The sequence below is a fragment of the Podarcis erhardii genome, assembly GCF_964252035.2.
Source record: "Podarcis erhardii genome assembly, chromosome: 9".
Classification (NCBI taxonomy): Eukaryota; Metazoa; Chordata; class Lepidosauria; order Squamata; family Lacertidae; genus Podarcis; species Podarcis erhardii.
Window position 1 is genome coordinate 1,710,165 of NC_138512.1, and position 15,498 is coordinate 1,725,662.

A 15,498-nucleotide genomic window follows, 5' to 3' on the forward strand; every position below is an offset into this window, starting at 1 on the left:
AGCCATTTCCATTAATGGTAGCACCACAAAGTTTTTGGGAATCTATTTATTAACACTGTGTTCCTTCACACCAGTGTTCAGTAGATTTGGTGGAACTGCCTAAAACTCCATTTGTGTATGGAGAATGAAGTGCAGAGAGACTCCACATGGAACTGAACCCTAACCCTCCCCTTTCATGCCAGCCTCACATCAGGCGCAGTGCAGCATGTGGAGCTATTTATGAGAAGCACCCCAGCACACACGGTGCTCATAAGAGAGCTGGGAGTAGTGGCCCAACATGGGTAGGAGGATGGAGAGGAGTGTGTCAGTTAATTTTCTCAGCAAGATGATGATGATGATGATGATGATGATGATGATGAAGGATTAAATGGCAGGGGCATATGCATCAGTATATAGAGCCTCTTTCTTGTCTGTACACAGGGAGCAGAACCGTGGCCTAACTTGCTGGGGAGGGGCGGGACCCATGAGTTTTGGCACCTTGCAGACTAATTTATTATGTTATAAGCTTCCATGATTATTGTTCACTTCATCAAATGTATAAAGAGGCTTTGCATCTGATGAAGTGGGCTCTGTTGCGAAGACATCGGAAGGCAGCCCTGTCCCTGGTAGTTTTTAATGTCTCACATTTTATTATGTTTTTATATGTACTGGAAGCCACCCAGAGTGGCCTAAAATTATTGTTAAATTATTATTACTATTCAGACTGACGGAAAGTACCCCATGAAGCACTCAGGCGTCAAGCTGTATTTCAAGTAGACTTTCTTCAAGTTGCAGTCTTGCATCATCATAAAGCAATCTTACATCCAGGAATCATCATACACAGGAGGGATCACATACACGGGAGAAGTCAGCAGGGGGAGTCAGCCATACCTACAGTGGTACCTCGGTTTTTGAACAGCTTAGTTCATGAAGAACTTGGAAATTGAATGCTGCAAACCCGGAAGTAGGTGTTCCGGTTTGCAAACTTTTTTCGGCCGTTTTGAGTGTTACACTTTCTTTTTCAGTGCCACACTTCCATTTTGAGTGCCCCCACTCCTGCTTGCATGGGAGTAGGAGCTGGATGGGGTAGCTCAGCTGGGGAGCACAAAGCCTCCATTTCCCAGCTGAGAGATCCAGTAGAAGCTGGATCGGACTGCTCAGATGGGGAGGTGCAGGCTCCGTCACACTTTCCAATGAGGGGTTCTCGGCTGGGGGCTCCTTTAAACTTCTCCCTTGAGGGGAGAAGTTTAAAGGAGCCCCCACCTCAGCATCAGAGCCCGTGCACCACCTGAAGGCAGCCAGGCGGAATAGTTGCTGGGGTGGCGAAGGTGGAGGTAGCCTAGCAGCTGCATCTGAGAGCCCCTAAACTTCTGCTGAGGCAGTTGTCAGGCTGTCTCCACATTGCCACACGATGCTTCTTTAAACTTCTCTATTGAGGTGAACGCAGCCAGTGATGGAAAAGTGATGGAGCCTGTGCCTCGCCAGCTTAGCAGCCCCAATCCAACTCTTACTCCCGTGCAAGCAGGAGCAGGGGCGGAGATCTCTCAGCTGGGAAGCGGAGGCGCTCCTCAGCTGAGCTGCCCCATTCAGGGGCAGAGGAAGGGGATGCGGTAGATGCAGGCTGCCCTGGATGTCACCACTGAGGGGGTGACAAAATGCCAGGCGGCACTCACCACGGGGCCTGCAGGGGGTCTCTCCTTGGAGAGACACGGTGGCTTGAGCGCACACAGGCTCCGCGCTGCCCAAATGGTCCACCCACTGCCTCCCCCCCCCAGCTGTAGGGCGGTTGAGTGGGAGGAGGCAGGTAGACTTCAGAGGCCCCGCAGTGCGCCAAACCCCTGGGCGCGCCACCCCAGGCACCCGAGTGGCTTCCTCCGCCGCTGGCCCCATCCAGCTCCTACTCCCGTGCAAGCAGGAGTGGGGGCAGGGATCTCTCTGCTGGGAAGTGGAGGCTTTGTGCTCCCCAGCTGGCATTCAAAATTAAAACTGAAACTATCCAGAAAACCACAAAGCCAACAAACTTGCAACTCATAGAATCATAGAGTTGGAAGAGACCACAAGGGCCATCGAGTCCAACCCCCTGCCAAGCAGGAAACACCATCAGAGCACTCCTGACATATGGTTGTCAAGCCTCTGCTTAAAGACCTCCAAAGAAGGAGACTCCACCACACTCCTTGGCAGCAAATTCCACTGTCAAACAGCTCTTACTGTCAGGAAGTTCTTCCTAATGTTTAGGTGGAATCTTCTTTCTTGTAGTTTGGATCCATTGCTCCGTGTCCGCTTCTCTGGAGCAACAGAAAACTCATGAAAAAGCATCAACACCACAAACTGAAAAAAGCAAACCAACCACAAGTGAATCAAAATCACAAGAAAACATAAAACAACACTGACCCTAATCCTAATTCTAATCCTTACCCTAACACCAACCCAATCCTAAAATTAACCCTAACCCATAAATGGTCTTGTTAAATAGTGAAATTCATGTTAAATTGCTGTTTTAGGGGTGTGTGTTTTTAAAAGTCTGGAAATCCATTTTGCGTTACTTTCTATGGGAAAGCGTGCCTTGGTTTTAGAATGCTTTGGTTTTAGAACAGACTTCCAGAACGGATTAAGTTTGGGAACCAAGATACCACTGTATTTATCCTAACTGGCTATAGATCAGTTAGGCAATGCCCCACCACTCATGATGCTGACTCATACCGCCTGAGTCAGCATTTCCACTTCACACAGTGTTAACTCCTTGATACCCACAACACTCCCAACAGGCTCTGGTCCCCAAAAGCTTGTGGCATAGTAAATTTGTTAGTCATTCTAATGTCACAATACTCTTTGTTATGTTTTGCTGCAACAGACTAACATAACTACCCCGCTGGAAATGGTAATTTAAATTACCATGTTTTACTGAAATAAGACATCACAGAAACTGGTTTTTAACCTTAAAACTGATTTTTGACCTTAAAATATCAGTACCTTTGATTTATTACAAACACTGAGATATGCTTGAGCATTTTCCATACTAAATTGGATGAACCCAGTAGAGTAAATGTATATAGTATTGCACCCTGAGTGTTTGAAGTAACTTATTTCTAGAAATTATTATCTGTGCAAATAGAATCAGAACTGAATAACCTCATGATACTGTACTTATATTTATGGGGTGTATATTCTTGCCATATAGTTTTGTTACCTATGTATGCTATATTTGTTATACTTTGAGTTGTCAGATATATTTTTTTCATTCATTGCTACTTTAGGGGAAGGGAAAAAAATGATGTGAAATGTAAACTGCAAATCTTTAACATTTGCAGCCTTCACAATTCTGTCTTACAGTCGTACTTTGGAATTCAAACAGAAACCATTCGGGAAGTCTGTTTGATTTCCAAAACGTTCGGAAACCAAAGCACAGCTTTGATTGGCTGCAGGAAGCAGCTGCAGCCAATCAGAAGCCCCATCAGATGTTCGGCTTCCAAAAATAGTTCGCAAACCAGAACAGTCATTTCCGGGTTTGCGGTATTCAGGAGCCAAAACGTTCGGGAACTAAGCTGTTCCAAAACCAAGGTACGACTGTATTTGGATTAGCTTTGAGGCAATCATGTCAGTTTTTATTGAGTTTTCATAGCATTACATCCCTGAGTAAACAAAGCAGAACCAATAACAAACAATACTGGTCTACCACATAAAAAGGAATACATCAAAACAAGAGGTAAATATCATATACATCACTTCTAACTTGAAAATCAAACGACATAAACTGAAAGCTATGTACACAAATCTTCAGGTGGCTTTCCTGCATGCCATCAGGAACATAGGAGTGGTGGCGATCCCTCCCTTGATACCGAGGATCAATTAGCGGAACAGGCAGGGACTTCTTGCTAATCTTCACATCTTCTCTTCCCAGCCTGGGACAAGGGCTCTTACCATTTACTATTGCACTTGTTAGAGCAGAGTCCAGATCCTTTTCACCCATAAGGAAATAAAACAAAACAAATTTCTTACTTTGTCCTTGGAATTGCCTTCCTTCTTTCTGCATTTCTTGATTGTCCAGCCTGAGATGGTGCTCTTGCAGACTTGAGCTGAGGATAGGTGCTGGGGGGGAGTGCCATCTGCTGCTTGGGACTGGAGCTCTTTCAGCATGTTGTCAGGCTGCTGGTTATCACCCACAAGCCTTGTTTTGCCTTTGTGCTGGACTATCAACTTTAAAAGGAAGCCCCGTCGATATACTTTGCCCACTTCTTTTAGTGCTGATGTGTAAGGGTGGAGAGCTGTGGCCAGGCTGATATCCTGGAATATTTCAGTGGTAGCTTCACCATATTTTAGGTTTCTAACATTCTGTAGTGCTCTGAAAATTAAGCCTTTGAGCCTATAGTGTTCAAAGCAAATTAGCATAGTTCTGCTTCTGCCTCCCCCATGTCCTCTCTCTGTGTCATTGGAGGACAGTGGTATGTTAAAATTCAGGGAGAATAGCCAGTCAATAATGAATTGAACCATGTCCCCCTCTTCCTGATTCTCCGGTAGGCCTCGTAGACCAAAATCTTTGCCTCCTATCCCTTTCTGATTGTTCCTCCAGCTTCATGGGTAAATCTTTAGTCATTTATAAAACCTGGATCTCAGACAGGTTGGTTAGAGCAAGATTGTGTGCATGTCAGGGAAGAGTTAGAAGTTTCCAGTTTCTCAGAGGGAGAAAGCATTCCCCAAGGGGGGAAGGAGAGCAGTGAATCTAACAGAAGGGAGCAAGAGGAACAACAGGGAGGGACCGGCTGTTCCCAGGAAAGGCAAGGGTTCAGTTCTAGCTCAGATTGGGAGGAGGGGAGATACAGGCCAGCTCTAGCCAGGAGGGAAGGAAAAAGAGGGGGAAAACAAAGGGAAGGGCGCCTTCGACATTTTGAGAGTGGCTGGTCATGGAGAAGCAGAGCTCAGAAGGTACAGTGGTGCCCCACAAGACGAATGCCTCGCAAGACGAAAAACCCGCTAGACGAAAGGGTTTTCCGTTTTTCGAGGCACTTCGCAAGACGAATTTCTCTATGGGCCTGCTTCACAAAATGAAAACGTCTTGCGAGTCTTGCGATTTTTTTCGCTCCCCCCCCCTTTTTCTAAGCCGCTTTGCTGCTAAGCCGCTAATAGCCGCTAAGCTGCTAATAGCGCTAATTCGCTAAGCCGCTAATAGGGTTGCTTCGCAAGATGAAAAAACCACAAGACGAAGAGACTCACGGAACGGATTCTTTTCATCTTGCGAGGCACCACTGTATCTGAAAGAAGTGACTCTGAGGAATAATAGAAGACACAAGATTTACCCACCCGGGAAGAATGGCAGATGAAGGTGATGGACTACATGGAACTGGCGGAAATGACTGGCAGAATCCGAGACCAGGGAGAAGAGTCGGTGGAAGAAGATTGGAAAAAATTTAAAGTTTATCTACAGAAATATTGTAAAATTAAGGAATGTTAGAAGGAGGCTGGAATGAAGCTATGTGGTTTTAGCAGAAATGTTATAAAGGATTAAGTAAAAATGGATTGGTAATTAGTGAAAGAGGAGAATGTAAAATTACAGTATATCAAGATAAATTTTTAGGATAAAAACAAAGATGGAAAGGATTTGCTGAAATATCTAATTGAACTAGAATACAAAAAAGGGAGGTGTGAGGAGGTCAAGGAAATAAGCAAAGGAAAGAAAGTTATGTAAAGGTTGGATTTGTGTGGGGTTTTTTTGGTTTTTTTGTTTTTTTTTGTTTTTGTGCTTTGTTTGTTTAACTTTTTCTATTTTTCTTTCTGTAACCTTCAAAACTTTAATAAAATCTATTATAAAAAAATAATAATAAAGACTCTGAGGAATAATAGTTAAGAACTGTTTATAAGATTATTTTGTTAATACACAATAAAAAGTTATAAAAGAACAAGAAGCGTTTGTGTGGTGATCTGAAGAGGACAACGACCAGTCCTGACAGTGCATAAGTTACTGTTTTAGAAATAACTGACAATTCATTAGGTAGCATTTCAAATTGGGCTTCTGTTTCTGGTAGCGAGCACAGAAAGTCATTCCCCTGGGCTCTCTGGAGCCCTGGGGGACTTAAATGGAGATATGGAGGGACAGTTGGGGGCTAGCATTCCCCTTAAAACCTCTGATGAAGTTGGAGGGTGTGGTGTGAACCCACAGACATCTTTAAATGCCTGCTTTGGTCTTAGACGGAGTACTAAGTAGATGGAATACTTTGCCAGGAAAGGGGAGGCAGGATGCTGGATTTTATTGGGACTCCATTCTTGAGAAAGCCTCAGTCAACAACCATGTTTGCTGTGGATCTCCTTTGATTTCAGACAATTGGGCCAAAGTGAAAAGGCGCCCCAACTGACATGATGTCAACAAAAGCTGTTGGAGACTGTTGTTGTTTAGTCGTTTAGTCGTGTCTGACTCTTCATGACCCCATGGACCAGAGCATGCCAGGCACTTCTGTCTTCCACTGCCTCCCGCAGTTTGGTCAAACTCATGCTGGTAGCTTCGAGAACACTGTCCAACCATCTCGTCCTCTGTCGTCCCCTTCTCCTTGTGCCCTCCATCTTTCCCAACATCAGGGTCTTTTCCAGGGAGTCTTCTCTTCTCATGAGGTGGCCAAAGTATTGGAGTCTCAGCTTCAGGATCTGTCCTTCCAGTGAGCACTCAGGGCTGATTTCCTTAAGAATGGAGAGGTTTGATCTTCTTGCAGTCCATGGGACTCTCAAGAGTCTCCTCCAGCACCAGAATTCAAAAGCATCAATTCTTCAGCGATCAGCCTTCTTTATGGTCCAGCTCTCACTTCCATACATCACTACTGGGAAAACCATAGCTTTTACTATACGGACCTTTGTTTGCAAGGTGATGTCTGCTTTTTAAGACGCTGTCTAGGTTTGTCATTGCTAGGTTTGTCATTGCTTTTCTCCCCAGAAGCAGGCGTCTTTTAATTTCATGACTGCTGTCACCATCTGTAGTTGGAGACTATTCAACTGTTAATTGAAGGTTTGGAAAGATGCTAATTTCTGCTGCGATGGGATTTTTAAAGAGCAGAGTAGACAGTTTCCATGTATTATTTCCTTCTCAAGGGTTTTTGTAACTACCCTCCTCTTAGCAATTGCGAGAGAAAGTCCCTGCATCTCTCTTGAATCCTCCCTTTGTCCATGAACTCAGAATCCACACACAGACCCCAAAGTGCCCTTTTAATCATGTTTACATTTTGTAGAAACAAAATGCAGATTTAGATGGTGTTCATGTTCTGTTTTAGACTGTGATTTAGGATTTGCCATCCTGTTTTAAGCAAAATCTGTGCCTATGTAACCCATATGGCTTAATTAGCACAAGAAGTAGAAATATTACAATTTAGCAGTCAGATAGTAAGAGAGTCCTTGACTTGGGACCAGGGGTGGCTGGAGTGATGCAGAACTGAGACTGTAAAAGACCTTTTAAAACTTTCTACCTTCTGGAAATCCTTTTGCTTAGTCTGCTTAGAAACCTGTGACAATTGTCACAAAACCTTTGTACATTGTAGCAGATTTGGGGAAAATCACTCTGGATCAGGATAGAACATTGGTTGTGGTTTATCAAGCCACCGTCAGCTGGTTTGAGGTGGAATGTAGGAAGGAAAATGGTAACTGGTTCACTGGTTCAGTGATTGGGCCCATCACATACAATCTTTGGGGCCGTATGATGTGACATGCACTTCCCTGGTATTGGGCGGATTGCTCCTGCAGGACTTGGCAATGGAGATGCCTGCCCAAACTCTCAATAGATCTCATGATCTTGTAGGATGTGGGGAGGGAGAGAGCACAGATGACTGGAAAACTGCCTAAGAAGGAGCAAGGGTAGCAAACATGTGCAGGGTGCCGAGCAAGTGCCCTTCCCTCCAGCTAGCACTTCAGTTGGGGTAGCAAGTTTGGCAACAAATGCAATAAAGCAAAGGTCCTTGCCCCACCTCTTCCTTGGCATCTGCTTTTTTCTGCTGTCACCCTTGCAGCTACTTTATGTATTTAGGACTCTGGCAGGCAGAAGTTTTGCCATTGCGCATTCTGAAGTCTTCATTGAAGCCTTGTCTTGTCACTTTCAAACATGCAAATGAAGAGAGAAGTCTGTCAGTTGCTGATGACACAATAATCTTAGTTCTGTACCAAGAACCTTTTCTTTACTACTGTTTCTAGGAAGACTGAGCATTTGAGGTCTGTCTGAGATCAAAGGTCATCTATTCCACTAACAGAACTAACTACCTCCCCCTCCTCTCAGTCAGTCAGTGCTTCTCTTGCATACGTGGTTTCAGGAGGAATAGCCAACAAACATCAAGAACAATATTATAATATAAATGTATCTCTCCTTTTTTCTATAGAGATAATGGAGGGGTGCATGATGTTATTCCTTTTTGTCCTAACAGGAACCCTGTGAGATAGTTACATTAACAGAAAGTTATTTTCCCCAAGACTGTTCAATAAGCTCATGATGAACAAAAGTTTGAATCCAAGTATTGAGTCCACAACCAGGACAACCAGGATCATTTAGTCCAACCCCCTGCAATGCAGGCATTTTTTGCCCAATGTGGGGCTTGAACCATAATTTCTCTCTCCCTCAGACACACACATGCTCATAACAGGCATGCCAGGGGGTTGGACTAGGTACGTTAGTTTGAGATATGAAGGGTATAGTCCAGGGGTCAGCAAACCTTTTCAGCAGGGGGCCGGTCCACTGTCCCTCAGACCTTGTGGGGGGCCGGACTATATTTTGAAAAAATAAATAAATGAATTCCTATGCCCCACAAATAACCCAGAGATGCATTTTAAATAAAAGCACACATTCTACTCATGTAAAAACACGCTGATTCCCAGGCCGTCCGCAGGCTGGATTTAGAAAGCGATTGGGCCGCATCCGGCCCCCGGGCCTTAGTTTGCCTACCCATGGTATAGTGTATATAGCTGAGTGGTGAACTGAAAATCTCACATTCTGTATGTTACCCACAGAGGCTCTTCCAGAACCCCTCCTTTTTTTACAACTTTCACCAGGGAATGGAAGACGTTTCCTCCTTCCATCAAGACTGTTGCCGCATGATTGCAGTTCTAAAATCGATGTGTGTCCCTGTTTCTGTGACCATGTTTTTAAAGCAGATTCATATGTATTCTTTTTGCCAAGGAGATAGCAACTGCTCTTTGGACTTTGTCAGCTTCTTAAGTGACTTGGCCAAAGAAACCATTCTGAAACAATGTCAGCTGTGTGCTGTAGTCAGGAGAGGGTTAAGAGGGCACGGCTTTGGCTTGGCTTCTGCTGGTTTTCCTGAGGTGTTCTGGCACATTCCCCAGACCATCCCCTGGAGGTAAACATCAAGGTGCACTAGGTGAGATCATTCCTATGCAGAGTTCAGTCCTGGTTGCTCACAGCTTTGCACAACTTGTAGCTCACCCGACCCCAGTGGAATAAATGCTTCACCAGAGTTTCGAGACATGATTCAAAGGCTCAAGAAGGCTCTGAGAGAATTGCCTTTAATGGGGAACTGTGTGAGTGAATATAGTGGGTGAGTTCCTCTTCTTTCTTTTTTAATTTTCTTCCTTACTAGTTGTTGATTTACTTTAGCAGCATGTTTCTCAAAAGTATATGTAGAAAATTTTCACATATCTGGGGGGCTAGAAAGGAGCCTGTTCTGTACTTCACCAATCAATAAAATGTTTTTAGAGACACTATCCTGTAACAGGAACCCTTGTTTCAAAATAGCACAGCTATCAGAGGAAGGCTGTTTTGAAAGACTAGCTCTGTCTATTGGTGAGTAAAAGGGGGGTGTTATAAGGTTTGATAAACACTGTCTCCTCCATGCCTCTGTTCCCAAAGTGAATTTACAACTTCTCAGATTTGATTTTTGAATGTGTCCTAATATGTGGAAAATTACATAGACTAACCCTTTGCTGTATGCACTGTTTTACACTTAATATGTTGTGGTTTACACTGGTTTTCACATGTTGATAAAACAGACATCAGTAATGAAAGGCTCAGTAACATGACAAGTTTTTGGGGAACACTTTTCTGTCTAGGTTTGCTAACTTTTGTGGATGATTTATGCCAGCATGTACAGGTGGTTTCAGTAATATGTAAACATTGGTTGCCCTAATTTGTTGATTGCTTGTGAGCTGCATTTTGTACTTCGATCAACCACTTTTAGGCTGCAATTTTATGTTGACATTGACAACTCTCTAATGATAAAACCTTGCCTTCCAGTCATATGGGAAATCATTCCTTCACATAGATACAGCATAAACCCTGTATACTTCCATGTCCTGTTTTGCACTGTTTTGGACAATAATTTAGAACCATTGGTATATATAGATTTTTAAATAAGATTGCAGCCTTTCTCTGATTGGAATAAATGATGTTATTGTTTTGCATGATTAGTTTAGTTTAATACTTTGTGCTGAATACTACAGATATGCTAAGTGACAATGAGCCAGTGTATTCAGTTTTCTTGACTGAGATCTGAAACTACTTTATCTTTTCTCCTTGAGTGATAGGATGCATTTTATGGAGTTTTGAATGCTTACCTCTCCAGTGTTAAATACTGGGCCTAACCTTTTCTTTTCTTTTTTACTGGTTAATGGTAGCAATATACAGTCATACCTCGGGATAAATGTGCTTCAAGTTAAGTATTTTCGGGTTGCGCTCTGCGGCGATCCAGAAGTAATGGAGCGTGTTACTTCCGGGTTTCGCCACGCGTGCATGTGCAGACGGTCAAAATGACATCATCTGCGGAAGTGGCGACACGCGCAGGCGTGGGTTGTGTTCGCTTCAGGATGCGAACGGGGCTCCGGAACGGATCCCGTTCGCATCCCGAGGTACCACTGTATACTTTTAAATACTATCTACCATTAATGTGGTAGTGAACATGGATACATCTTTGAATATTCAGGAGCTTTTAAGCTAGAGACTCTGAAAAAATCAAAACAACAGCTTTTTGCGGCACTATGATTCAGTTCAGTAAAACTGAGACTGCAGTCCTCTAAAGAATTTACATTGCTGGTGTCCATTTGGAACTTTTGCTTTTGTTTTAGTCAAGTGCCTGATGAACAAACTCTGGAAAATGGTTCCCCTCGGATTCCAAGATCTGCAATTGAAAAGCAGGAAAGTGGCAGTAATGCGTCCCTTGTTCCACCGTCCCCTCCCGAAATACCACAAGGACAAGAGGAAAGGGAGGAAATGTCAGATTCTTCTGATGTGAGTGCCTGCAGCGCTACATATAGTAACTTAGGTAAGCACCTTGCATCAGCACAGAAATATATTGTTTCTTATTTCTTTATGTGTTGTCTGAGTTTTTCACGTTCACTTGAAAAACTGGTTATGAGAATATGCATTGGTTTAATGTTCTTATGGGAACAAACAGACTTTTATATGTGTTCAGAACTCATAAAAATAAATATTGTTGCTTAACTTTTTGTGCCTCCCAAACTTTTGAAGTAAAGATTTAATTTTTAAATGTTCTATGTACTATTTGAGTTAAATTTTATTTGAAATCCATTTTAATGAAAACTCCAGCACCCCATGTGCAATGACCTCAGCAATAGTTATACCATAAAAAATGTAGATGACTTTAAGAACATGTTTGATAGGTGCTAAATGAGTATATGTAGAAGGAGATGTGAAAGGTTTAAGGAAGTCAATGCTACAATGCTATGGGGCTTCAAATGTTCAACTGAACATAGTTCTAACTGAAGATAACATTTGCCTTGTATATACTGTATTCCAACTATGTTTTTATAAATACAGATTTTTATTTAGGTCTTCAAGGCAATGACTAACACCTAACAAATAATTGCAGTCTCTCTGTATATTCTCTGTTATAGTGATACTGGTTTAGGTTCTGAAGTTTCAGTCTTCCCACTAAAGAATTACTTCCTGTCCAGCCTTAAACTGAGATACTCATGCTCCTCTTCATTCTCTCAATGAAAATGTCTTGTGCATATGTATCTTTCTAAGTAAAAAAAAATACAATGACTGTTTCCTATTGTCACATAGGGCAATCCAGAGCAGCTATGATACCTCCAAAGCAACCGCGGCAACCAAAGGGGGCTTTGGACGATGCCATTGCTTTTGGGGGAATATCTGACCCAGACATGACAGCTACCTTACATCCCACACCACCTCCATTGCCAAAGAAAACCATTATAAGAGCTCACACGGAACCACTTCCAAATGAACACCAGAATCAGGCCCTTGAAAGTGTCCTGTGTGTGATGGCCAATCCAACTTATGACATTGACACCAACTGGGAAGCAAACAGTGCCTGCTCTTCTGTCAGCTCCGAATTCAAGGCAATGGACCATGAGTCCGGAGATTCCTTGGACAGGCCTCCAGAAAAGGGACTGGCAATCTCATCAGCAGCCAATGGTTTTTCCAATCTAACTGCTATCGGTGTGAAAGACAGGTGTTCCAGTAGTATGGAGTTTCTGTCAGGTAGACCTGCTACCCACAGCAAACATGGCAAGACTGTCCAGAAACCACAGAGACAAGCACTTTATAGAGGAATCGAAAACCGAGGGGAGGTGGTGAGCAGAATTAGAAGCCTTCACACTGATTCCCTGAAGAAACTGTCTGCCAAATGTGAAGACCTTTTCATGTCTGGGCAGAAAGATCAGCTTCGATTTGGGCTAGACAGCTGGTCAGACTTCAGATTAACCAGTGACAAGCCATGCTGTGAGGCTGGTGATGCTGTCTACTACCCAGCTTCTTATGCAAAAGATCCACTCAACAACTATGCAGTCAAGGTAAGAAGATAATTAAAAAGAGTCGCTCCACTAATCATATTCCAGAACTGTACTTAGTGTCCATTGCACTTCATTACTATTGACTTTGTGCTTAGCGGTTACAAAGAAACATGTTCTTTTGTGAGAGCTAGTGAATTTTTAATTAGTGAAATATTACATTTATGGCAGCATATAAAAATGCAATACAGTTAAAACAATAAACAACAATACCTACAACCTCAAAACAGTAATTTCATCCTGATCCTAAATCATTGTATTTTTATCTTGTGAACCACCCTGAGATCTCTGGATGGAGTGTTGTATATAAATCCAATAAATAAGTAATAAATAAATAATTGCAGCAGAATAACAGGATTTTATTATTAGCTTAGGGCCATATTTGGGTTTACATGCTTGTATATCCTGTTATAAACTTTTATTTGCTAGAGCAGCAATTTTTAGTATCATTCTTTAAGCCCTTTCTCATACATTCCATTCCATATGTTTCCAAGATGGTCCTGGGAAAATGCCCTCCAATGACCCTTCAGAAATGCATTGAGTAAACAAAACCTGAGGATGTTAGTGCCCCAAATTCCTTCTTTCTTTAAAGTGAATTTTCTGGCCTCCCTTTGTTTGTTTTTTTACCCTTCTGACTTTTAAAACAAAAAAACTATTCTTGCCTATTTAGCATACTGCTGTTATAATGAGTTACTGTATATGAGGAGCTACACTTTTCCATTATTTATACAGAGGAGCAACTTAAATTATTTTGTTTCTATTTATTTTCAAAAGTGTACATTATTTTATTAAAGTTAAAGTGGTTTACAATGTAGAAATTAGGATAATACAATACATAATTTTACAGAAAAATATAATATTTTTAAAAATACATTACAGATTGCAATTGGATGCAGACTTACAGAACTATGATTTCACCACCTAAGGACCAAATTGCATTTGATATTAGTCAGGTATTTAAACAATTGTGCTTCTCCTGGTCACTTTTAATTTGAAGAAAAGTTAGCTGCAGGGTCCCAGTCTGAAATGTGCTCTCAGTTGGGATCCTGCACAGGTATTCTGCTGAAAATCACTGCCTGCTTGGTTTTTGTTTCCCCTGATACTACTGTTTGCAGTAAACAACACTTTCAGGAATGAAAAGCAGCCAGGTGGTGACGGTTTTCAGTACAAAACATGTGCAAGGCTCTAATCAGATACACATTCTGGAACAGTGCACTGTGGGAGAGAGTACCCAACATGACTGCTGCTGAGTACTTTCACATTAGCAGTTTTGGTTGCAGAGGGTCTGCAGGATGTGGCAACCAGCAGGAAGCGGAGGGGATGAGAGAAAGAGAGAAAGCATTGCAGAATTACAGATGTTGAAGGTGGGAATTGGATCTGACATGTTGAAGAGTATTGTCCAAAATAATTATGCAGATCTCACCAATGGAGGTGACTTTGACAGTGCTTTTCAAAGGCACCCTTTGTTCTTTGAAAGATAACTGTCAAACAAAGCTGCAACCATGGTTTCAGTACTATGCCCAAGCTAAAATCTAGACTGACAGGAATTCAAAACCAAACCAAATTGAGAAATTGTACTCCTGCTCAACAGCCTTTGCCAGAAACAGAAGTTTAGAAACAAGGCATTAGCTGTGGAGTTTGTCTCCAGATTACAGTGTGAGCTAGATCTCTTGTGGATTTGTAACTGGCTGACTGACCGAACCCAAAGGGTGCTCATCAATGGTTCCTCTTCATCCTGGAGAAGAGTGACTAGTGGGGTGCCACAGGGTTCTGTCTTGGGCCCGGTCTTATTCAACATCTTTATCAATGACTTGGATGATGGACTCAAGGGCATCCTGATCAAATTTGCAGATGACACCAAACTGGGAGGGGTGGCTAACACCCCAGAGGACAGGATCACACTTCAAAACGACCTTGACAGATTAGAGAACTGGGCCAAAACAAACAAGATGAATTTTAATAGGGAGAAATGTAAAGTATTGCACTTGGGCAAAAAAAATGAGAGGCACAAATACAAGATGGGTGACACCTGGCTTGAGAGCAGTACATGTGAAAAGGATCTAGGAGTCTTTGGTTGACCACAAATTTGACATGAGCCAACAGTGTGAGGCGGCAGCTAAAAAAGCCAATGCAATTCTGGGCTGCATCAATAGGAGTATAGCATCTAGATCAAGGGAAGTAATAGTGCCACTGTATTCTGCTCTGGTCAGACCTCACCTAGAGTACTGTGTCCAGTTCTGGGCACCACAGTTCAAGAAGGACACTGACAAACTGGAACGTGTCCAGAGGAGGGCAACCAAAATGGTCAAAGGCCTGGAAACGATGCCTTATGAGGAACGGCTAAGGGAGCTGGGCATGTTTAGCCTGGAGAAGAGGAGGTTAAGGGGTGATATGATAGCCATGTTCAAATATATAAAAGGATGTCACATAGAGGAGGGAGAAAGGTTGTTTTCTGCTGCTCCAGAGAAGCGGACACGGAGCAATGGTTCCAAACTACAAGAAAAAAGATTCCACCTAAACATTAGGAAGAACTTCCTGACAGTAAGAGCTGTTCGACAGTGGAATTTGCTGCCAAGGAGTGTGGTGGAGTCTCCTTCTTTGGAGGTCTTTAAGCAGAGGCTTGACAACCATATGTCAGGAGTGCTCTGATGGTGTTTCCTGCTTGGCAGGGGGTTGGACTCGATGGCCCTTGTGGTCTCTTCCAACTCTATGATTCTTGAAGTCATCTACCAAATGTTTGCCGGTGTACCAGGGGTGGGGTGGGGGTAAGATATCAAT

The 15,498-nt window shown here is 42.7% G+C and overlaps 1 protein-coding gene across 4 annotated transcripts in view; it reads left to right on the forward strand.

Moving 5' to 3' along the window:
- The window catches only part of PEAK1 (pseudopodium enriched atypical kinase 1), an 80,968-nt gene that overhangs the window by 51,060 nt on the left and 14,410 nt on the right, over positions 1-15,498 (forward strand). Inside the window, exons 2-4 of one of the 4 annotated variants that reach the window (XM_081876189.1) lie at positions 9,375-9,491; positions 11,014-11,210; positions 11,975-12,723. In XM_081876189.1, coding sequence (XP_081732315.1) covers positions 9,375-9,491; positions 11,014-11,210; positions 11,975-12,723 — 1,063 coding nt within the window. Of the gene's footprint in view, positions 1-702; positions 846-9,374; positions 9,492-11,013; positions 11,211-11,974; positions 12,724-13,599; positions 13,674-15,498 lie in introns of those variants that run through there. The other 3 variants (XM_081876187.1, XM_081876186.1, XM_081876188.1) reach the window with 3 other exon arrangements.